This window comes from Zootoca vivipara, chromosome 10 (assembly GCF_963506605.1).
Source record: "Zootoca vivipara chromosome 10, rZooViv1.1, whole genome shotgun sequence".
Lineage (NCBI taxonomy): Eukaryota > Metazoa > Chordata > Lepidosauria > Squamata > Lacertidae > Zootoca > Zootoca vivipara.
In genome coordinates, this window is record NC_083285.1 from 23,574,490 (window position 1) to 23,600,117 (window position 25,628).

A 25,628-nucleotide genomic window follows, 5' to 3' on the forward strand; every position below is an offset into this window, starting at 1 on the left:
CGGTTTAGATAGGATTTTTTCTACTTACGAATTTTTAGATAGGGTTGCTTCGACTTACGATTTTTTTCTCCTCCCAATGCATTCCTATAGGATTCGACTTACAAATTTTTTCAACTTATGAATGTGCGTTCGGAACGCATTAAATTCGTAAGTAGAGGTACCACTGTACAGTGGTATCTCTGGTTACGAACTTAATTTGTTCCGGCACGGGCGAAGGAAGAGGAGTGCGGGGGGAAGCGCACCGCCCCTGGCAGTGCGATCCCAGTGGGGTGCCATGGTGGCTGCTACCCCGCCCGTGCTGGACGCCATGCCCCCACAGGTGGTGTGCCACACCCCCAGGAACACACGCCATGCCCCTGCGGGTGGCGCATCATGCCCCCAGGATGCACGCCACGCCCCTGCGGGCAACGCGACATGACCCCGTCTGCTCTCCGCCCCCCGGTGCCAGAGCATGAAGCTCCACCACTGCGTTCCGGAGGTCCGTTCTTAACCTGAAACTGTTCTTAACCTGAGGCGCGTTTTTGCCAACGGGGCCTACCACTGCCGCCGCACGACTTCCGCTCTCATCCCGGGGCAAAGTTTGCTACCAGGAGCACCTACTTCCGGGTTAGTGGATCTCGTTACCCGAAGTGTTCATAAGGAGGACGGTACGTAACCCGAGGTTCCACTGTTGTCCACACTCTGGGCATACCTAGCTGTCCTTCTGGCGCTTGGTACTTTGATAGCACCCTTCAAGTGTTTCAGAAACATGGAGGAAACTAAACTGAAGTCCCTTCTTCCTCTGCTCCTCCCAACAAAGAAGTAGTAAGGCTGGATAAGCTCCTCAGTTCCCCAGCAGGCAGTTGAGGAGATGACAGAAGGAGCTAACAGTTGAACTCTGTGTACCCCTTTCCTAACCCAATAGTTCCATGGAGAGTAAGCAAAGATCCCACAATAGGAATGAGGTGTACAGCAACCCACTGTGTGCTTGGGTTCTGGTTTAGAAAAAGAAAGCATGTGATAAAGTTTGCTTCACTGAACATCACCTTTGCTTGATAGTTACCGTAATCCAAGGAAAAATATTTAATGAAGTGCACAGCCCTACAATGATTCTATAGTTTTCATATTAAAATTCTTAGTGGCATTGTAAACTTATTTGCCTATGTTTCCTTATTAATCCATAAACACGTACGGTAATTCTTTGGAGCTTGTTTCCATGGGTGACCACATTTGCACATATTACTAAGTCAAGCCATAGTTTAGTGTGAATGCACAAATTATCATGGGTAATGTGGCAGCTAAACTAAAGTTAGTCTTGGCTTGTAATCCTAACCCAGGCTCGTGGTTAAGCTGTCTCCTCCTTAACCATGAACCAAGCCAAAGTTTGCTCTTAGTTAGAACTTGTGCTTAAGGAGAAGAGAACTTCACCATGAGTCCAGATTCAGACAGCACACTAAGACATACATTGGCTTAGCTGTCATGCCTCACTGAATTAAAGGGAGGAGCAAAGTGGGAATGAACTTCTATCGTGTTCATATCATTTATTGATATTAAGCTTTGTATATTAATAAACTGAGTGCTTCGTTTTTGGTTAAAATTGGGAGTCTTTTTTTAATTGTGTAAGCTTTACTCCCTAGTCCACTGGGAAGCTACTGAGCAAAATTAGAACCAGGATTGGGAACCAATGGGTGTTAGTGCATTGGCCAGGATTTTGCATGGTGATCGTTGATTGGACCACATGACTAACATCCAGGAGACAGCTTTTCTGCACAATCCCGGGAGTGTGGCTTACCATGCCACGTGAACCAGACATCAGTGTGCATGCATCTATGTCCATGCACATATATTAAGATGGAAAGTTGAATATGTTTAGGGCCATACTTCTGGAATTTCCTGGACATATCCAGAATTCGTCCATCGGAAATAGCATCTGGTCGGAAATTCCAAAAAATGGGGGAAATGTCAGAAGTGTTGATTGGTGATTTTTTTTAATTCTCTCTCTCTCTCTCTCTCTCTCTCTCTCTCTCTCTCTCTCTCTCTCTCTCTCTCAACAAACAAACAAACAACTAAACAAAAACCTCCATAACTTTTGTCCCCATATTTTCACTTTTTGTAATTTCCCTGTTTTAAATGTGATATGTGTGGTTAGCAGAGCAATCACTTAGATTTTCTTATATGAATACGTATACATAGCTCAATAACGTCAAATACATGTAGGCATTGTGCAGACAACAAGAAAACCTGTCTATAGGGACATCTATTTTGGGATTAGATGGCCGTTTCTGCTACGGTATATATATTTTTCAATAATAAAGTTTAGATACCATACTATGAGGGGGAAACTTATATTTCCGAGTTTTGGGGGGGTATGAAAAAAGATAATACAGCATACCCTCAGTTCCTATGGCTAAAAACAAAACGAGGAAACTAGTCAAACTGGGGCTTTTATCTTGTTTCTTGATTTGAACAGATCATCAAAGCTCTAGTATGAAGATTTTGGCAGAGACAGGAGGGTTGCATTAGGCTTTGGAGAAAATGCTAAATTTAGCTGCAAATGCTGGATAAAAATTCTTGTAAGCAGGGGATAGGATGATATCTGCCTTCTTCAAAGGTCTTTCAATGACATCTGTGCTGTTTGCTAGCTCCTCCAGATGGCAACAAGAGTGCTCAAATGATAAGAGGATATTGCACCAATTATGTTCTATTTACATTGGCTGCCAATTTGTTGTTGAGCCCAGTTTTAAGTGCTGGACTTCACCTTTAAATCTCTTAAGTGGTTTGGGACCATGTTACCTGGAGGTCCTCCTGCACCTGTCTGAGCCAGAAGGAGCTTTATAATCAGCCTGGGAGACTGTTATGTACTGAGCTGAATCCTAGAACAATAGGATTCAGAATCAGCGGGAGCTACCCAATCCAACTCCAGGTGGAAGTGAATCCGCAACCTGATTGGCCTGCTGGAGCAGCCAATCAGGCGGCTGGCAGAAGTGAATCTGCTACCTGATTGGCCTGTAGGAGCAGCCAATCAGGCTGCAGGCAGAAGTCAATCCACAATATAATTGGCCCACAGGTGTAGCCCTGAAGTAGCCAATCACGCAAGGCCCATTGTGTAAATAATGTATATAAGCAGATGGTTTTGGGAAAAGAGCCATTCGTCTTCTCTTCTCCTCCTTGATGACTATGAGCTGAATAAAGAGCATGAAATTCACTCTCGACTCCGAGTATATTTCACTGGCGACGAAGGTGGGATCCTGCTGAGCTGACCGCCACCACGCACTGCACCGCAGCACCGCCACCTGCTGCACCGCTGCATCGCACCGTGCATCCAGGCTTCAGCTCCAGGACCCAAGGAACCCAGAATGGCAACTGACAGCAGCTTCTTGCCATTCAAACCAGCATCAGGAGACTGGGAAGGGTACGCCGCCCGTTTCAACTTCCTCCTGCAAGCGAAAGAAGTCACCAACGATGCCATGAAGAGGGCGACATTCTTCAGCGTCTGTGGAGAGGAGACGTTTGAAATCGCCCGGGCTCTCCTTGCACCTAGAGATGTCGCTACCGTCTCTTACAAAACAATAATGGAACGGCTGAAGGAGCACTTCTCACCACAGCCCTCGGTGGTAGCTTGCCGAAATGCCTTCTACGCAAAGCGGCAAGCCCCGGGGGAAACCATAACTGGGTTTGTGACCTCCCTCCGCCAAGCCGCCCGGTTATGCAACTTCTCAGAATTGGAGAACATGCTTCGTGACCGCCTCGTCGGTGGCCTGAGGGACGAGATGTTGCAACGACGCCTCTACGCCAAAAAAGACCTCACGTTCCAGATTGCTCTGGAGGAAGCCCTGGCAACCGAAGCCGCCGAGAGGTCAACGCAAGAGGCACGACCGGCCCCGCCATCCCAACCGAGGGTCTACCACGAAGACCTCACCGACGAATCCGAATCTGACAGGGAGGAAGTACACAGAGTACAGCGGCGCACTCAAGCAGCACACACACCACAGCAGCCTCGACGAGAAGGAGGGAACTGTGCAAGCTGCGGGGAGAACCACGAGAGGAGGACCTGTCGTTTCCGCAACGCAGAGTGCAGGCAGTGCAGAAAATTAGGACACATCGCCCGGGTGTGTCGGGCTCGACTCACCCGTCGACAAGCATCAGATGACCGACCCAGGAGCCCCAGGTCACACGGCACCATGCACCAAGGCAACTCGACGGAGATCACGGACTACCAGGTATTCCAGTTGCCCCATCCCAGCACAGAGAAAATTTATATAGAGGTACAGATAGAGGGAGCCCCATGCCGCATGGAGCTGGACACGGGTTCAACTCTATCCATAATCTCGGCCCGAACATTAAGGGAACTGTGCCCTAATGGGGGTCCCAAACTAAGGCCGGCCCCATTCACCCTCCGGGACTTCCAGAAGCGTAAGGTCCCTACTATGGGGGTGGGGACCTTCAGGGTGCAATATCGAGGGCGAAAGCAACAATTGGACTTGCTGGTAGTTAAGGGCCCCTACGTTAGCTTACTGGGACTGGCATGGTTTGGACCTCTGGGGCTAGCCGTTACCGGGGTGAACCGCACTAGCTTACAAGTGGACGTGGACGCCATATGCAAAGAGTTTCCAGGGGTTTTCGATGGGGCATTGGGACGATATACAGGACCCCCCATTGCCCTACAGCTAGACCCCGCTGTACGACCCATCAGGCACAAGGCCCGCCGGGTCCCGTTCGCCCTGAAACCCCGCATAGACGAAGAATTGGACCGGCTCGTGGAGCAAGGAGTGCTGGAGCCGGTGCCCAACGCCCCCTGGGAAACTCCAATTGTCACACCCGTCAAGCCTAACGGTTCGGTCCGCATCTGTGCAGACTACAAATGCACCATAAACAAGGCTCTCACGGCCCATGCATACCCAGTGCCAGTGGTCAGCCATGTCCTCGCCACCCTGGCTGGGTCAAAAATCTTTGGCAAACTGGACTTGGCCCAAGCGTATCAACAGTTGCCTGTGGACGAAGCCACAGCAGAGGCTCAGACGATTGTGACGCACAGAGGGGCATTCAGAGTAAAGCGGCTGCAATTTGGCGTTAGCGTGGCACCAGGCATATTCCAGAATCTAATGGACTCTCTCCTTAAAGGGATTCCTGGCGTCACCCCCTTCTTCGATGATGTACTGATCGCCGGGCCCACACCAGAGGAATTTGAGGGCCGCCTCCGCTCCGTCCTGCACCGTTTCCAGACGGCGGGCCTCAAGGTGAAGCGGGAAAAGTGTTTACTGGGAGTGCCGCAGGTGGACTTTCTGGGATTTAAGGTGGACGCAGAAGGGGTCCATCCAACCGGTGACAAGGTACGGGCCATTTGTGAGGCCCCAGCGCCCAAGAGCAAGCCCGAACTTCAGTCATTCTTGGGACTATTGAACTTTTACCATGCCTTCCTTCCCCATAAGGCAGCGGTAGCGGAGCCCCTACACAGACTCCTAGATAAAAGGGCCCCTTGGGTGTGGGGCCAGCGACAAAGGGCCGCATTCCAGGCAGTCAAGGACTTGCTCGTCTCGAACTCGGTCTTAGCACACTTCGACGAGAGGCTGCCAGTGGTGCTGGCATGCGACGCCTCTCCCTATGGCATCGGCGCTGTCCTGGGACACCAACTCCCGGATGGAAGAGAGGTGCCGGTGGCATACTTCTCCCAGACGCTTGCTGCAGCTGAACGAAACTACTCACAGATTGACAAGGAGGGTCTGGCAATCGTGAAGGGCGTAAAAAAATTCCATGATTTCTTGTACGGGCGGCCCTTTACCATAGTGACTGACCACAAGCCGTTGCTTGGCCTGTTTGCCCCTGAGAAGCAGACCCCCCAAGTGTTGTCTCCACGTGTCCTCAGGTGGTCAATTTTCCTTGCCGGCTACCAGTATGCACTAATCCACCGCCCTGGGAAGGCGATGGGCCACGCAGACGCCCTCAGCAGGCTACCACTACCAGAAACAGGCCCCGACCCAGCGCCTGCGCAAGAGGTTATGACCCTGGAGCTGCTTCCCGACCGACCCATTCAGGCACAAGAAGTTGCGCACCATTCCACAAAAGATAGGGTCATCTCCCGGGTCCTGGACTGGGTGTGGCGAGGATGGCCCAGCAGCAGCCCCGGGCCAGAATTCGCTGGCTACACAAACCGCAAACATGAACTGTCGGCCCACAAGGGGTGCCTGTTATGGGGAAGCAGGGTTGTTGTTCCCCAGCCCCTCCGCAAAAGGGTCCTCACAGCCCTACACGAGACACACCCAGGGGTAGTGAGGATGAAGGCCCTTGCCAGGAGTTATGTGTGGTGGCCGGGGATTGACAGAGAGATAGAGGCCTGGGTCCAACACTGCCAGACCTGCCAAGAATCCCGCCCGGATCCCCCAAGGGCCCCAGTCCAGCCCTGGGAGTCCGCCCGACATCCATGGTCACGCTTGCACGTGGACTTCGCTGGCCCCTTCCAGGGAAAAACATTCTTCATAGTGGTGGATTCCTACACCAAATGGCTGGAGGTCGCACTGGTACCATCCACTTCTACGGCGGCAGCCATCCGGGTACTACGTAAGCTGTTTGCGACCCACGGGCTCCCTGACACCCTCGTCTCGGACAATGGAACCGCATTCACGTCAGAGGAGTTCCAGACCTTCACAGCGCAGAACGCCATCCGCCACATCCGCTCAGCACCATTCCACCCTGCCACCAATGGCCAAGCGGAGCGCATGGTGCGGACCACCAAGGACAGCCTCCGCCGCATGACACAAGGGGACTGGGAATACCGCCTTGCCGCATTTCTTCTAGCACAGCACAGCACCCCAAGCACAACGACGGGCCGGAGCCCAGCTGAATTACTAATGGGCCGGCGCCTTGCAACTAGACTGGACCGACTTCACCCCGACAGAGCTCAGGATGAGGTAGTGGTGGGGAAAGGCAGGAACCCCCGGACATTTGTGGCCCAGGACCCAGTGTATGCAAAGAATTTTGGGGCAGGCCCAGCATGGGTACCCGCCACAGTCACCAAGGTGACCGGTCCCGTGTCGTACGAGGTACTAACAGAAGGGGGGCAATGTTGGCGCCGCCACTGCGACCAGCTACGGCGACGATTCCCAGGAGGAACCCGGGAGGAGAGCGGGACAGAGGGGTCCCAAGGGGACAGCAGGGCAGTGAGGCCTGTAGAGCGAGAGGGGTGGGCAGGGGAAGCAGAAGCAGTAGGCACAGAGGGGCGCCCCGAGGCTGGAAGGACACCGGAACCAGAGCTACAACCTAGTGGTTCAGTGGCGCCAGACCAGACAGCCCCGGCACAGCCAGCAGCCTCGGAACACGAGCCAGAACCAGAACCCCTGACCAAGGAACACCCCAGGCCACAACGCACACGGAGGCGGCCAGCAGACCTTGGGGACTACGAATGCAACTTCCCGGGCAGGACTGGAACTTAGAGGGGAGGGGTGTTATGTACTGAGCTGAATCCTAGAACAATAGGATTCAGAATCAGCGGGAGCTACCCAATCCAACTCCAGGTGGAAGTGAATCCGCAACCTGATTGGCCTGCTGGAGCAGCCAATCAGGCGGCTGGCAGAAGTGAATCTGCTACCTGATTGGCCTGTAGGAGCAGCCAATCAGGCTGCAGGCAGAAGTCAATCCACAATATAATTGGCCCACAGGTGTAGCCCTGAAGTAGCCAATCACGCAAGGCCCATTGTGTAAATAATGTATATAAGCAGATGGTTTTGGGAAAAGAGCCATTCGTCTTCTCTTCTCCTCCTTGATGACTATGAGCTGAATAAAGAGCATGAAATTCACTCTCGACTCCGAGTATATTTCAGAGACCCAGCTCTCTGGCCCATCAATAAGACTCCTGTCACTAGGAATCAAAGGAGAACATACCAGTACTAGTGATACCCTCCACTGCCATTTATGCCAAAACTGAAATGTGGAGAGCGCAAATGGATTGTGGTTCTTGTTGCTGTTTTAAGAAAAGAAGTTGGTATATCTTCAAATGGTAAAGACCACAGGGTTCATTAGATGCTCTATTTTAATTGAGTACTTTTTAGCTTCCCAGATAATATTGCGTAATTGGCAAGGCTGAAATGCATCATGGTACATGTCAATATTTGAGAATCTCCAGCCTCCTTTATCCAGTTTTCTAGACAAAATTCTCAGAGCCTATCTCAATCTCTTTTCATTCTTTGAAAAACAGAGAAATTGCCTTCCAACAATACAGTGACATTTTTATATATTCAATGAAATATCTACATGGTGGCATCGTTTGCATAAGTGCTATATTGTTTGTCTCCTATTGTAACCCTTTCCTGTACATTTTTTGCTGGATGATTTCTATTTCTATTTTAAATTTCAAAAGACAGTTCAAGCAACAACATTATTGACTGTGTGTATCATGCATTCGTATCTGAACAGTAACTGGAGAATCTCCAAAGATTCAAGTGAGATGCACATAAAAGAATGAATAGTTCTGCATGGATGATTTGCCAGCAACCTTCCTTCAAACATGGCATTTATGTTTTGCATGAAAAGTAACAAAGTAGTCAGAGTGACCCCAGGTGATTAGAGCTTCCAGGTGTTACTAGAAAAAAACATGCATATCATGACTCAAACATAGAAAGTGGAACCCACTTTCTGCTGGTGCAAGGATTTTTGGCTGCACGGTGGAAATTCCCCTCCTTTTCCTCTCCTTGTGTGTCAGGATCAGATTTGGGGAGGACATGGAGGTCCACCAGAAGAAGAAAGGAAGAGGTTCCGTTGCACAAGTGCAAATCCTGCGTTAGCAGAAGCACTTCATCGGATACTGCCCATAGCAATTTGCCTTAGACCAAGTGAGGCCTTTAGTCCATGAGCTTAGCACTGTGTACATTAACTGTCCTCTCCACGTTTTCAATTTCCATTCCTACCTCAAGCTGCCAGGAATTGAACCCGGGTGACTTTTCGCAGGCAAGCAGACACTCCAAGTTTGCCTATTCTTCAATGACAGTCCCAGATTTACAGAAGCTGTCCCGGTTTCTGATTTGATCCTGGGATGCCCTGCTTTTCCTTAGAACGTATTTTCACTGGAGGAATGTTAGAGGATATGACACATGCTGTAGCGGTGCTTTATATTATTCTGCTTTGTTTTGTATTTGATTCCTGCGCACAGTCAAAAAGTAGTCTCTAGGCATACATGACCATATTGCTGTTTGCTTTGTTTAGCCTCTGTCAGCATCTGCACTTGTGTGAGTTCTTTGGCACATTGATTTTCAGGAGCACTGAGCACTGGTCATCTGTGCAAACATCGAAGAAAGCATTCTCAGTGTTTTCTCCTTTTCCCCTCTCAGAGAAAGAAATTAATGGGAGAGGGGGGGAAACGCCTTGGAACAATTGCGAGAGCACCAAGTGAAAGCAGAAGCAAATATTGACTTGCTGACATGCTATTTTTGCATATGCCCAGGCATTTATCTGCTCTGTAATAGCACATGTTCATTGACACCCAGAATTATTGTTTTCTCTTCCACTGTCTCAAACATTCTAAAGTGCATTGTGAAGAGGGATTCACAGCTATTATGCAGAGACAGCCCAAAGCAAGACATAGTGTGGCAAAATGATGCGAACTGTGTAAATAATGTTGCTCCCCCCCCAAAAAAAAATAACAATCCTTGGTTTCATTTGTTAAATCAAGTATTTCTGTAATTTGATTTTTTGAAATGAATGTGTTTACAACTGATTATTAGTGTGGAGGAAGTAATAGCGTAGTGGTTTTAGCCTTTAATGCCTATAACTTTGTAAGTTTTTTGGACTTCGTAAATAGTCGAAGCTCCAAAGGGTTGTGGCATACTTTCCAGCTTTTGTTCGAGGAAAGATGGTGATCTTCACATGCACACCGTACTTTTAAAGTGCATGTCAGTATGCTTTTCATTATGCTTTTCATTATGTTTCATCATTGACATTCTGTAATGTGTTTTTAATGTTGTACACCACCCAGGGATCTTTTGAGAAAAGGGTGGGGATATAAATTGAAACAACAACAACAACAACAACAACAACAACAACAACAACAACAACCTTCCCCCAAAGAATCATGGAAACTAGTTGGTTGAGGGTGCTGAGAATTGTAGCTCTGTGGGGGTGAACTACAGCTCCCAAGATTCCCAGGATAATGGATGTGAAGGGTTGATAGTATGAGGTTGATAGAGGGAGTGTGGCTTGGACACAGTTCCAAGGGCCAGACAGAGTTGCCTTGAGGGCCACATTTGGCCCACAGGCTTGAGATTCCCCACCCCTTTCTTTCATATGTGGTGGACCTGTAGATGGGTAAAAGGGTATTGGGAAATAATCAATAATGAATGGGGGGGGAAATGTTATAAGTACTTTAAAGAAAACCAGAGTCCTTTTTGTTGGGGACAATTCAGATGGAAATTCCCAGGTGTCAAAAAAAGGTTATTTATGTATGCCACAACTGCCATGTTTTGTTAGCCCAAAAATGGGAAACAAGCAAGGTCCCAACTAAAGAAGAATGACAACTTAAACTGATTAGAATATGTGCAGTTTGGGGACCTAACATATAGAATAAGAGAACAAGAAGAACATATGTTTAAAGAAGATTGGAAAATGTTTATTGAATATATGGGTGGGGGGAATTGCGTACACTTGAAAACATTGGCAGCATTAAGATAAATTCAACAGTGTAAATAAGTTTTGATGGACGTAACAATGGAATACTGAATGGTTTAGCTTATGTAAATTATGCAAGGATTTATATTATGCAAAATGAACCATGGAAAGAGAAGAAGGGAAGTCATTGGCATTTTAAAGATGTTTAAATGAATATTCTAAATTGTAAAACAGAAAATTTAATAAAAATTGTGTGTGTGTGTGTGTGTGTGTGTGCGTGCGCGCGCGATATGAGAGATTCCCTGCCCCTGTTTTAAAAGAAGGTCATCCAGCAATTTCAAGTGGATAAAAACGTCATCCTTTAAAAGCATTTGCAAAACAGATAAAAACAACCTTGTAATTCCACCCATCCTCTGCAGGCATGCACACACTGTGTGATCTGATCGCCTCTTTTCTGCTCTCCCCATTCAGGACAGTTCTGTTTACTTTGACCTCAGTGGTTGTGCTCGTCATCACAACTGACTGGATCAGCTGGGACAAGCTGAACCGCGGATTCCTGCCAAGTGACGAGGTTTCGCGGGCCTTCTTGGCTTCCTTCATCTTAGTGTTTGACCTTCTGATTGTCATGCAGGTACATTGTCTCAATATTTCTTCCAGGAAGTGCTGAAGTTGCTCTTTTGCTAGAGTCCCCCCCCCCCTCCACTCCAGCCTCTGCTGTTCTGCCAAGGCTTTATAGAGTCAAATAAATGTTTGTTTCACAGCCGCTATTAATAGGTTTGCATTACATCAGTATTTGGAGAGGGGGAAGGTTTTAAAAGCTACATGTTTTTTTTGTTTTTTTTTTATTATTGCCAGCTTTGTTTTGCCAGGGTTTTGTGATGGGCAGTTGCCGTTTGCCAAAATGGAATGGAAGGAAAGGAGGAAATAAAAGGGAAGTTGTTTCGTGATAAAAGGCCTCCATTGTGAGGATGCAATAGCATACCGAGCAAGGTTTACAAAACTATCAATGTACAATCTGTGGTTACGCACCACACAGTGGAAGGAATTAACAACCGTTCTCAGCAGGCAGTCTTTCCCCGCTTTGTGCCAGCAAATTCTCACCCAGTCTAGCGGCAGCTTGTTGTGTCAGATTTCTTCCTACCAACCAGTGTTTCTAAGGAGATCATTTCTTGTAGACCATCCAGGCTTTGCTCTTTCAAATTTCATGGCTACATTGGGAGTCCTGCACAAGAGAAGAGCAAAAATGTCTTTATGTGGCCTTTCAACTCTGCCACCATTTGAATATTCACACACATACACACAGGACTCTGGCAGACAAAGTAAGAATTTTCTTTGGTTTTGATTGACTTTTTTTGTCACTGACTCTATTTAGAGCAGAGTTTGCCAATGTAGTGCCCTCAGGATGTTGCTGGACAACATCTCCCATCACCCCTGATCATTGGCCAGGCTGACTGGTGCTCACAGGGGATGGAGAAGGGGCAAGGCATAGGGAGCTTAGCACAGTGTGGGTGTGACAGCTGCTGCTGGCAGTGTAGCAGAACAAGTGTCAGCCATAAAATCTTCTCTCATTAACCTTGGGATCTTGTAGCTAGGATCTTGGGATCTCGTAGCCAAGAAAACTGGTGGGGAAACTGTTTCTTCCTTGTGTTTCTTCATAGTAGAATAGGTTTAAGCCATCTGCAATCTCTTTCTACTCACCATTTGTGGTCTGGATTGAGCAGGTTGCTCTTTTTCTTTTCTTTTTTTAAACAAAACTTTTTTGATTTTTTTACAAATGACAGAAATAAAACATAAAAATGAATAAAACAACATTTGTGATAATTTCAATACACTTAAGTCCCCAGTATATATATTTTCCCTTATCCCTCCCACTTATCTCTTCCCCTCACCTCCCCTTCTACTTCTCAGTCACTACTATGTAACAATTGCAGGTTACCATATTTAACTGCATACCTCCTTTCAAGGTTTATTTCTCTTTTTTCTCATTTGTTTAATTTAAATATCTGCCAGAAGATCGGCTTTTTCCACACGTTGTTTAATGTAATTCACAAATAATTTCCTTCCCCCCCCACCCCTTCCTCCCCTATTCCTTTAATTTCATCGTGCTTAATCACCAAATTGTAATATGTAATCATTTTTTGCTGCCAATCTTCTTTATTTGTTATAAACTCCTCGTAGCAAAAAATGGGAAAACCCAAAAAAATGGAAAACCCAAAAGATTGAGTAGGTTGTTCTGTAGGGGGCAGCTGTGTAGATGGTTCAAACCAGTGGCATAGCATGTGTTCCCAGTGCCCAGGGCCATGTGGAGGAGGTTGAGAGAGAGGGTAGATTGATAGAGTACTCATGCGCATTCAGCTGCCCAGCAGTCTCCACGTCACCCAAGAGATCGCAGGCTCAGAGATAAGAAAAGAGTTGTTTGGTTGTGTGGAGAGGTCACTGCCTAGTTCACATGGAGAAGCCATTTTCAATGGAGCCCAGCTTTGTGCCCCCACTACACCACTGATTAGACCAGCCCTTGCCAATGTGGTTTCTCTTCAAATGTTTTGAACTACAACTCCCAGCACCTGCTGGCTGGTCCAAGAGATCTGGAGGGCAAAGAGTTGGTCTTGCTGGCCTTTTTTCTCTCCCAACCATCCTGTGCTTCTATCCTTCAGTGCAGTTCTACTGCAAAGCAATATGTGATGTAATGGTCGGTTCCAGTATGCAGAAACCTGGCTTAATAGTTTACCTCTGGACTTTGGTTTAATGGGGGAAACTATGAAAGTGTGACCGTCTCTTTTAAAATGTGATGCAGTTTTCCTTCCACTTTGGTTTTGCTTCCCCAACCCACTCTTCACGTTGTGTTTAATAAGATGCAAGAGAGCTTCTAACAAATGGATCCACTTCGTGTGGCCGCAATGAGAAACATGAATACGAATAGCCCCTACATTATCCTATGCAACACTGAATATCATTATACTGAAGGCACAGGATGCTGCCACCATTATTACTAAATCATTCCTTTGACTATGAAAAATGAAGTCACCACAATATGACCTTGAGGGTATCGAGCTAAGAGGGAAACTTCATTTGAAAATCCTTGGCTTCAGTGCTCCTTCATGTATATATATATTCCTGTGCAGAGTAAGTCTTAAGTTTAATTGCATTTTTGAATGATGTTTGCACAGCAGAGTTGTTATTTATTTAAAGATATTTATCCAGGATGCACACGGCGAAGGTGACTCATCTTATTTACAAGGTGGCTCCGGCACCCGCAAATTGCCATTGCAATAAAGTTCGGCCGACTCAGGCTGGTATTAAATTACAGGTTGAAATAATAATAATTGCAGTAAAGGCCTTCTAACCAAACTAGGGACCGACCAGAAGTGCACTAAATGCTCATATAAATTTGGTTCAGTTGTACTGAGAACGTTAGTTTCCACTTGTGGATTATTTAATCTTATATCAGAGGAGAAGCCAATGAGGTGCCTACCGTATGGACTACAACTCCCATGATCCCTGAATAATAATCATCCTGCCAGGGCTGATGGGAGTCGTTGTCCAACACCTGGAGGGCACCGTATTGGCTACTCCTGCTGCACACCATTTCCTGTGATTTCCTCTAAATTGTTACCACTTTATCTGCAACTAACTTTAGTAATAGAAACAGAACTGGACTGAGCCACAGTTTCTCAGCAAGTAATTTTCGAACAGATTTTCTTTGGGAAAACAATATTTTTGAACTCCTGAATGAAGCTTTGGATCCAGTCTTAATATTGCTTAATATTAGTTTTATATTACTAACGGAAGCCATGTGCTCGGTCCCTATTCCTCTCAGTCCTCTGTTTCCTTAATCCACCAACATGAACTAATAATCATAGAGGGTGATATCCAGCATTAGCCACTCTCAGAATACAGTCACTTAAGGCAATTAAGTAACAGAATCAAATTATTTAAGTCAATTGATTTCAGTGGGTCTCCTTGGCAATAAGTGTTGGCTGTCACCCAGAGTTTAATTCAACATTAAAGTGAGCCATATCCTCTCAAAAAAAAAAAAATTCTTGAAAATTTCCTTTGTTAAGCTGTTCCTAAACTATTGGACAATTTCAGTTCTCCCCTAGATAATGTTTGGTGAATTGTCCTCAACCCAATGTCACTGCCCAAAATAGCATGGGGAATTCTGGGAGGCCATTTTCACTCAGCTGTAAGTACCAATCATCTAGAATTGGATCCAGATTTAAGTCAGTGGGTCTACTCTAAGGATGGCTAAGTATGAATCCAACCCCTAGTGTGCAAAAGTCATTCTCAGCATTGGGTGTGGGTGTGTGTTATATTGAATCCCTGCTGAAATGGTTAGGATTTGGTGTTTATTTTAGCCCAATATTCATGTCCCTTTCAACTCAATACAATGCAACTGTGATTGGCGCCATCACAGCAACATTTTTGAAATGCATCATATCCCATCATGCAAGGCAATGGACCCAAAGTTGGGGGGGGTGAGGTTTTGGAGGCCAGGCTGATACCGAGCCCCCAGTATATACACATGTATAGGACCTGTTTTCCACTTGTGCAATATCCCTTCACCAGGCAGTGTACACGTATGTGAATATTGCATCCACATGAGGGTTCAACTGTATGACTCTTCCCAAATTAACCAGCACCCTCCTGTATAGTTGTGATATTCTCATGCTTTCCTCTGTGCCATGGGGCCACAATGAAGTACTTCTCATGATGCTAAACAAGTGTATGTGCAGTTTGCGAAGAAGGCTTGACAGATTTTTGTAGCTGCGCTTATATTTTTGAATGCTGTTTGCTCCTCTCACTTTACAAGAATTATTGGCCTCAAGCTGATGGAGCCAATTTAAGTGCAAATATACTATGTTCCAAATGTGCCACTGTACACTCCGAGAGGGGGTGGGAGAAAAAACACCTTTACCAATATGTAGGCAATACTGCATCAATTCTGCTTGATGCAAATATGCAAATTGATGTAGCGGCATATAAACGTCCGGAATTTGTGTGTGGGCAGAAGCCATAGAGCAGGCACCCCCCAAACTTCAGCCCTCCAGATGTTTTGGACTACAATTCCCATCATCCCTGACCACTGGTCCTGTTAGCTAGGGATCATGGGAGTTGTAGGCCAAAACATCTGGAGGGCCGCAGTTTGGGGATGCCTGCCATAGAGAGTCAGAACTGGAACAACAGAGCTAAGGAATCTAAATGAACAGCCGATAGAAATTTCGACTGTGATCTCAGGCACGTATTTACTTGAAACAGATGGATTGTTCGTTGTTTTTGTTGTTGTTGATGATGATGATGAGAAATTGTCCTTTGCAGTTTGGATGCAAAAGAGGGTGAAAGTGGTCACAAACATGGATTTTTTCCCCAGCCGGAACTCACCAGAACTCAGCTTTGGCACCTCTCATGTGAGGTGTACCTGTATACCTGTATACCTAAAGGAGCGTCTCCACCCTCATCATTCTGCCTGGACACTGAGGTCCAGCGCTGAGGGCCTTCTGGTGGTTCCCTCACTGTGAGAAGCAAAGTTACAGGGCACCAGGCAGAGGGCCTTCTCAGTAGTGGTGCCCACCCTCTGGAACAGATGTCAAAGAAATAAACAACTATATGACATTTAGAAGACACCTGAAGGCAGCCCTGATTAGGGAAGTTTTTAATGTTTGAAGTTTTATTCTGTTTTTAATGGTCTGTTGAAAGCTGCCCAGAGTGGCTGGGGAAACCCAGCCAGATGGGTGGGGTATAAATAATAAATTTTATTATTAGTGTTTGTGTTAGTATTAGTATTAGAGAACAAGGAAGGTGTTCATGGTGAGTTCTGGCACCTCTTCTACTAGAAAAATAGCATTGGTCACAACTGTCAACAGAAAACAGGAGGTAGAAAAGGCAGCTGTGCAGTATGGTCCCAATAGAACTACTCCCTGCTCTTGTGCCTTTTATTCAATATAAACACCCCTGTCACAGGGTTGCATCCAATGCTATTCATCCAATGTTAGTTATATTCAGAGGAGACGCACTGAAATGAATGAGCAGGGCTAACTTTCGCATGGCGATTTCAACGCTAACATTGCATACAACCCATAGTTTTTAATGATGCATCTAGTACCATGTGTAGTTTGACCCCGAGGCTTTTGCAAGCCCAGGTGCTTGATAACCTTTTTATGTAAGATGGCATTCTGTGTAACTTCTTCAGAAAACAGGGCACTGATATGGATGCCCAGTAATAATGAGCACAACAGCAAATCAATGAAACCCTAAGCTCCTTCTTTATGAGATACCCTTATGGGCTGATACACTCAGCCTTCCATTCACTGCTTCAAAATTTATTTCTTTGACTACCTCCAAGGACGACATTCTCTTTGACCTATCCTGACACGCATTAGTCTATCTGACCCACCTCATCAAATTTATCAGACTTTTCCCATCTGGATTTAATTAATTTGGTACAGGGAATCAAGGTTAATTGTTGACCTCATATCAATCAGATTTGTGTTTCCTAGGTCTTTTCACTTCTCCACTTGCTTTCATATATACCTTGACCTTCCTATCAAGGTTTCACATGATTGATGACATCTATCAAGCCCACGTGCACCTTGCACTTCCATCCTTGCTTCCTTCATCATTCTGAGAATACAACAAAGAATTGATGTGTAGCTCTCTTTCCAGTAACACTGAAGTTTACTTGTAACTTGTGGTGCTATGGTCTAAACCACAGAGCCTAGGGTTTGCCGATCAGAAGGTCGGCGGTTCGAATCCCCGCGACGGGGTGAGCTCCAGCCTGCTCCTGCCAACTTAGCAGTTCAAAAGCACGCAGTGCAAGTGGATAAATAGGTACCGCTACAGTGGGAATGTAAACAGTGTTTCCGTGTGCTGCTCTGGTTCACTAGAAGCAGCTTAGTCATGTTGGCCACATGACCCGGAAGCTGTCTGTGGACAAACGTCGGCTCCCTCGGCCTGTAAAGGGAGATGAGCACTGCAACCCCAGAGTCGTCCATGACTGGACTTAGGTCCCTTTACCTTTATCTTGAAAACGGTTTTACTTCAAATTGGAATGTGTCCATCAGACCACACTTTCCTGCTAAGCATGTATTGATAGTTTTTTGGTAAAGATAACTATATCGGTAATGAAAGTAACTGTAATGCTATGGAGGGAAATCTTAGTTTCTGTCCCGTTTCTAACATCTGCATCAACATTTCTGTGAAACAGAGAACAATCTAAAGTTAGACCATTTCAAGCACACATTAGAAGTAAGTGGGATTCTGTACTGAGAGAAATACAGGGATTTATGACCTGTATTGTAATTGGGATCTTAACTCTGAACAGTTTCAGTAAGTCCGTTCCATTAATCAGGCACTGTGACATGTCTGACCTTACTGTAATAGCAGATCAGTTAGAGGTATAACTGAAGTTATCTTGTAGAGAAATAATTCATTATTGCTCAAGCCCTTAGAACAATTGCACCAGAAGAAGCACATTAAATTCAAGGGCTTGGAATATTTTCAGGTTTGGACATTGCCAGACCTGCAACAAAAAGTGAAAGCGATGCCCTTCTGCTTTAGATTGGAGCTCATTTTACAAAGGGGGCACATAGAGGAGACAGAAAAACAATGTCATCTCTTGAATCTGCTATCCAAAGCATCTGTTTCATGCTGGGGTGGGTGTGTTAAAGCAGGTATGCCCTGCTCATAGCCCAAGCATTTCCCAAGCGTCAGGTCAGCATTCTCCAAACTCAACTCAACTTCTGAAACAGATCTGAACCTGCCCCCTGGAACTGCTGCTTCTGCTGCCTTTGTTGTTTTGCCAAGGCGGTTTTGGCTTTCTGCACCATCAGTATGAAGCACGTGGCCTCTAAGGTTACAGCCCTACACTCCTAGGGGTGGCTACCCTGTGGACCTCCAGCTGGACTCCAACTCCCATCAGCCCCTGCTAGAATGGCCAATGGTCAGGGAGAAGTTGTAGTTCAATAACATCTGGAGGCCTACAGCTTTGCCACTCTTGCTATACCCGCATGCCCGCATGCACTGAAACGGCAAACAAGAGAATTCATTGAAATGGCAGCTACTTACCTTTTAGTTGGGATCCAGTATCACTGTAATGAAGGTTAACAGCCATGTTTTCAGAACATAGTTGAATCTGTGGCTCACTGCTATGCCAAGAGACAAAGTCAACGTAAGCGTTCAAAGTAGGATCCTAGGGTATTGCTTTTCCAGCATCAAGAGTCCGTGTGACATGAAAATAACCTAGTTGTCCAGTACAGCTTTATGAAGAGTGATGGGGACTTAACAGCTAGTGAGGCATAATATCTTTGGAAGATGAGTTACAGGTAGGTAGTTTGAGCAGCTTCTTTGAAGCTTCTTGAAGATGAGATAACAAGCATCTGGGAAAACACCAAATGGTCATGTGAACTGGCCCCGGTCATTATAGGAACTGACCCAGACCCTGCAATCATCACCTGAAGATGTCCTTTGTGTGCCTCTTCCATGAGATGCCAGGAGGGTGGGAACATGAGAACGAGCCTTTTCAGCGATGGCTCCTCCTTTGTGGAGTGCTCTCCCCAAGGAAGGGAGAGGGGGTTCTCTCCTTCTGGCCATTGGCCAGCAGTCATGGTTATTTAATGCTTTTCATTAAAGCATTAATAAATGCTTTAATGAAGCATTCCCACCAGTCTTTGCTGTTACACAGTCACATGATTTGCAGCTCGGGGGGGGGGATGGATGTTTCAAGGTTGAAAATGCAACTGTGTCAAAATAATAGAAAGCTTGAAATGGCAAAAATTGCTTGCTTTCTGTCTTCCCCTCCCTGTTTTCTCGCAGCTATTCTGGTACAGTGATTGGCCTCTACAGAGAATATCCATCTGCTGTAATTTTTCTCTGATTGACTCCATTGTTCTAAGATGTGCCTTTCTGTGCTTCCTCATTGTTGCCTGTATTACAATGACAGTAGGTGGATTGGTTGTCAAGAGTTTCATTCTCAAGAACCAATGCTCAGAAATGTCTTAATTTGCCCGTGAATATATACTAGCATATGTTATGCTTTAACAGCGATAAAGGTTAATGTTACCTTTTTAGGAAGCAAACTGCAGGTACCTAGATTTCTGCGCCTCCCCTTTGTTATCTAATTCAGGGGTGGGGAACATTTCTTAGCTTGAAGGCTGCAGTTCCAGGGGCCACAGACCAACGGGGTGGGGGTGGGGGCAGAGCCAAAAACAGGCAGAGAAATGGATGTTACTCCTAGCTTTGTGCAGAAGGTTACATTCCAGCCAAGCAAAATGCTCATCTCTCTCAATCCTCCATCCACCCAATCCTCTTGAATCTGGACCACTACAGAATGCATATCAAATCAGTCATGTTTATTGGTTTGAATGCTCTCCTTCCTATAAAAAAAATCCCCTACAGAAAAGTTCATGTCACTGAAAGGGTTTTAGCTTCCCTATCTTCCTGATATGCTAGTTTTTTTGGCACAATGAAATTTCAACATTCAAATATATAATTCGCCACCCGCAGACTGAAAGAGCACAATTTGCAGGAGGCCTGAATGACGTACGTTGGGGTTCAAAAAGTGGATTGTAAGCATTCGCTTCTCTTTGTCTAGCTCAAGTCACACTGTTACATTCATCTTCCAAACTGCCCTGTTACGCCATTTATTCCCATTCTCTGAACGCTACCTTAAAATAATTACATGTTAAGCTCTTGTTTGAAATGCACCTTTCAGGCTTGTCGCAGGGACCATGGGATCTCACAGACATAATCCTCCTTGGGCACACTGATGCATATTAGCAACTGCATGCACAGTGCACACCAGAGTAAAGAAATTGTTTGCTGTTAACGCTAGCATATACAGAAACAGCAGGATAAAATATGAGTAATGTTGTGTGTCTGATTGCTTCTTTTCTGCATAGCCGATTAAATGGCAGTTGTTTGTGCTTCCTCGGGAAGTTTGATGGCTACTGGAGAGTACCTTAGTTGAAAGGCACACTTATTTTTATTGCCTTTGAACGCCTGCAATGTACCATAAAGCTGTTGCCATTTTTGCATAACAAAAGGGATATGCATGCTTAATCACTAGGTGCCTTGCAATAATGACTATGTTAGGTATATTAGCATCTGTTATAATAATACTTTATTGTGGCCATTAATGGGTAATTTTGTTTCTCTTCACCATACAGAGGTAGGGATTTATTTATTTATTGCCCACTTTGTTTACACAGCAATTGAATGTTACAGTTCCTTCCCAAGAATGCTTCAACTTAAACTCTTCCAAAACTGTACATTTGAATTTTTTTAAAAAATAGAATACATTTTCTTTCCTTTTTTCTTTTTCTTTTTGTTATTTACTTTTTAATAGAATACATTTTCAACCTTTTTTAAAATAATAAACATGAACAATAACAGTTTTTACTCAAGCAAGGCTCCTGGCACCCCACTGGTCAGAATCAAAACATGTTTGTAAAGTTTCCACCTTAGCTATTACTGCGTTCTCACTGCATTGTGTTACAATTGTACGTATTATGGAATTTGGCTTGCGTGGTAATGGATTAATCTTAGCTAAGTAAGCATGCCAAACAACATTTATCTTGTAAAGCCACAGGAGCTGTGGCAGTATTTTATCTTCTGCTAGCACACTTGCAAAGCTAAGCAAGGTCTAGTATGGTTTCGAACTGGATGGGAGACCGCATGTTGAGATTACCTGCATTGCGGGGGGTTGAACTAGATAACCCCTGGAGTCCCTTCCAACTCTACAATTCTATGATTCCAAGATGCAAATGAACAAGAGATGTCTCCTTGCGGTAATGTCAACCCACACAATCACTTACTTATTGTTGAAGATACTGTAGTACAGAATTGATCCAGCCTCTGTGGCTTCTGAAAGGCACGATCACGTTTGAAGTTTGCATAGTATTAGAACAAAAACACCTTGAAATGATCTGTAATGACACTAGAGAGAGACAACAGACTTTGCCTTCCTCGTTCTGTACATAAATTTATCGTCGCAAAATTAATCTGTTCTCAAAGTTTTATTTGCTTGTGTTGCTTATAGCACAGCATTTTACATCTCTTCTGCTGCTATGCTTCTCTTCTGCTGAACAGACTGGAATAAAGGTATCAATAATGAGTCAGTCTCTGCCCTTGGATTTGATATGGCACAAAAGGAAAGGGGATTGGGAAGGAGAAGGAGAAGGAAAAAAGCAAACTTGGGCATTTTGTTGCTAGCTGCAGAGTTCTTGTTATGATCAGCTGGAGCAAAAATAGTCCAAACAGAGAAGTCAAAAGTTCCGCGTCTCTCTGCATGCCCCACTGCATCCCAAAATTGGCCCATTTGGTCAGGAAAACCCCCAGAACAGCATATGGAGAATGGATAGGATAGATTATTCCAACAGGCAAGCAGATATGTTTCTAACAGTGCAATTCCTCCCTTGGTCTACATACAAGAAATACCACAAATACCTTTTCTGATTAGAAGAGTAAAATTCAATTAAATGTATTTTTGGAGCAGATTTCTAGCTGTCACATCCATTGGAAGACTTTGACCTCAGGTGCTGTCAAGTACGAGGCAGATTGTTTGTGTGTGTGTGTGTGTGTGTGTGTGTGTGTGTGTGTGTGTGTGTGTAACAGTGTCTTGAGAAACGTAGACTGAAAACTATATATAATTACAGTTGGAGACTGAACTGCTCTCCTCCACTGAAGCCTAATTAGATAAAAAGGGGAGGCATAAAGAATAGCTAATGTATCGCTCCCACAAAATTAACTTCTGTTCTGATGGCTGATATCGGTCGCTGTAAGCAGGGGGAGTTTTAGCGTTGCCTTCTGTGGCAGTAGCAACCAAGTCCCTGTTGCTTATTTGAGGAAGTAGAAACCCTGACTGCCTTTGTATTAGAGGAAAGACAGGGTAGGGAACCTAAGACCCTCAGGATGCGGCTCGATTCCAACTCCATCAGTCCCAGCCAGCATGAGCAGTGGCCAGGGATGATGAGACCTTCAGCCTAACAACGCTGGGAGGACGAGAAGTTCCCAATCCCAGCGTTATAGCAATCCTGCATGAAACAAGCTGGCTAGGTTTCCTGTAGAGGAGACTGTGATTCATGTTTTTGCCTTGCCTCACCTTTCTCTGCAGTGATAAAGCTGCTGCTCTTCACCTGCAGAGCCCAATTGTGGATAGTGGAGGGTGAATAAAAAGGTGGTTAAGTGCACTAGCGAGAGCTTCAGCAAGAGCTGCATTCCTACCCCAGCAGAAGCTTCATGGCAGGATTAGAGATGTGGAGAGAAATTTGACTCAGTGTACCTTTAAAGGTGGATACTTTTATCCTCTTAATTTTAACTTGTATCACTGATGTGTGTTGGCTGTGTCATCAGAGTAATGCATATTTAAATGCAGGTGTTTTGTGTTCTCAAAAGCACTTTTCCTTCACAGACCCTCAAAGTGTCTATTTTCCAGGGGCAGCCCCAGATTTACAGAAACTGTCCCGGTTGCTTATTTGATCTCCGAATGTCCCACTTTTCCTTAGGACATCCCTATTTTCATCAGATAAATGTTGGCGGGCATGGGGCTATGCAAGCCCCGAGCCAATGAGATAGTATAGTTAGTTAACTATACAACTTTCAGAAGAAATATGAAGGCAGGCCTTTATAGGGATGTTTTCTGAATGTTTTATTATGTTTATATATATATATATGTTGGAAGCCGCTCAGAGCAGCTGAGGCAACCTAGTCAGATGGGTAGGGTATGAATAATAAAATTGTTGTTGATGATGCTGTTTATGGAATAAAGGTAAAGGTAAAGGGACCCCTGACCATTAGGTCCAGTCATGACCGACTCTGAGGTTGTGGCGCCCATCTCGCATTATTGGCCGAGGGAGCCGGCGTACAGCTTCCAGGTCATGTGGCCAGCATGACAAAGCCACTTCTGGCGAAGCAGAGCAGTGCACGGAAACACTGTTTACCTTCCCGCTGCAGTGGTACCTATTTATCCACTTGCACTTTGAAGTGCTTTCAAACTGCTAGGTTGGCAGGAGCTGGGACCGAGCAACGGGAGCTCACCCCGTCACAGGGATTCGAACCGCCGACCTTCTGATCAGCAAGCCCTAGGCTCTGTGGTTTAATCCACAGCGCCACCTACGTCCCATTATGGAATAGGACATCACTATTTTCATCGGAGAAATGTTGGAGGCTATGTCTTCCATCTTCTAGTGTGCGAGAGCTGATGGCCCAGAGAACGCCCTATATGCATAACGTTTGCATTCCTGAGTTGATACTTAGTGACTAAACAAATAAAAATAAAAAGAATCATTACAACTATGCCTATCCACAGAAGCAGGGAAGTTCCTGATCTTCTCGTTGTTTATTCCGTTGTAAAAGCTGCCCACTATGACTGGAATTAGACATGCTTGTTTTATTTGCTACATTTTTCTATCAATCGATTTCCGAGTTCAAAAAAGAAAGTTAAGAGGTTAAAAAGTCATGCTTTATTGTCAGTTTTTGAAAGCGGCAATTTCTGAGCTTTATCCCCCATGGTGTTTGCTAATACAAATGGCATAATGCAGGGAACACAACAACTTCAGTTAGCAACGTTCATTCTGCAGACATGACAGAAAGGTTATAGCTCAGACCTTTGTGTCAAAGACTAAAAAATAGGTGGATGTCAAAATAAACTGTGTAAAATATATGATCCGCACTGTGATTGACTTTTTATAAATGCTTCAGATGGAGTAATCATATCATTTGGCATAATGTCTCCACAAGGAACACAATGATACGAGGGCTCATTCATTATTCTGACTTGGTGAATTGCTCCTCCAATGAGACAATTGATTTATCATTTGTGCAGAGCTTTGAAGCAGATGATCCCTTCTTTCCCAGAGATGTTTTGCTAACTAGAGTGCCCATTTTAAATGGCTTAATTTTGGTAAAATGAGTTTAACTGTAACACACACACACAAAAACAAACAAACAAACAAACAAATACAAACCCCGTTGCATGGGAAAAGGAATAAATGAACAGGTATCAATTGGTAGGTTTTAATAAACCACAAGTTTATTAAAAAATACCAGAATAACACACTCCTTGCAGGAGTGGCTTGCCAGGTTCCTATCCCATTGTGATTCCCAGCGAGACTGACACAGCCAGCTGTGTCCCAGCAGATCAATGTAAATTGACCTCCTATTGAAGCTTCACTTGATGTTTTCAATTTGCCCCTTGCTGGAAGAGATGTGGGTGTAGTGGTTCTCCACTTGTCCAAGCCCACTGATAAAAAAGTAAAGGACCCCTGGACTGTTAAGTCCAGTCAAAGGCGACTATGAGGTTGTGGCACTCATCTTGCTTTAGGCCGAGGGAGCCAGTATTTGTCCACAGACAGCTTTCCGAGTCATGTGACCAGCAGGACTAAACTGCTTCTGGCGCAATGGGACACCGTGACAAGTGCCAGAGGGCACATAAATGCTGTTTACCTTCCTGCCACAGCGGTACCTATTTATCTACTTGCGCTGCTTTCAAAGTGCTAGGTTGGCAGGAGCTGGGACAGAGCAACGGGAGCTCACTCCGTTGCGGGGATTCGAATTGCCGACCTTCTGACTGGCAAGCCCAAGAGGCTCAGTGGTTTAGACCACAGCCATGCCTTCACTGCTGTCTATTATGTCTTCTCCCATAGGAAGCGGGCTACGTTTCCTTGGCTCCCACCCCTTTTTGTCAACGCTTTGTAACCAGCCTTGGGGGACCCTTTTCAGCCTAAGAAAGGTCTTTTGGAGACCACATCCCAATGGTGGGCAGGGCCAGAGGGGAAAGTGGGAAAGCCAATGAAAGTGACACAGCCCGTTTTCATTTCAGCTACACAAGAGTGAGAGGTCTCTATGTGCAGACACCCACCCCACTTTCTCTATCATCGATCCAGGCATTTTCATAGTCCGACGGCATATTCCAAACAATGGCCCATCTAGTCCAGCCTCCTGTTCTTATGGTGGCCAGCCAGATGCCTATGAGAAGCTCACAAGCAGGACCTGAGCGCAACAGCACTCTATCTATTTGTGACTCATTGTGGCAACTGGTATTCAGGGGCATATTGCCTTTGACAGTG

At 45.4% G+C, this 25,628-nt stretch overlaps 1 protein-coding gene across 3 annotated transcripts in view; it reads left to right on the top strand.

Annotated features, from left to right (window-relative positions):
* The window catches only part of TMEM117 (transmembrane protein 117), a 205,678-nt gene that overhangs the window by 150,921 nt on the left and 29,129 nt on the right, over positions 1 to 25,628 (top strand). For all 3 annotated transcript variants that reach the window (XM_035128605.2, XM_060279621.1, XM_035128607.2), the window contains exon 6: positions 11,041 to 11,200. In XM_035128605.2, coding sequence (XP_034984496.1) covers positions 11,041 to 11,200 — 160 coding nt within the window. The remainder of the gene's footprint in view (positions 1 to 11,040; positions 11,201 to 25,628) is intronic.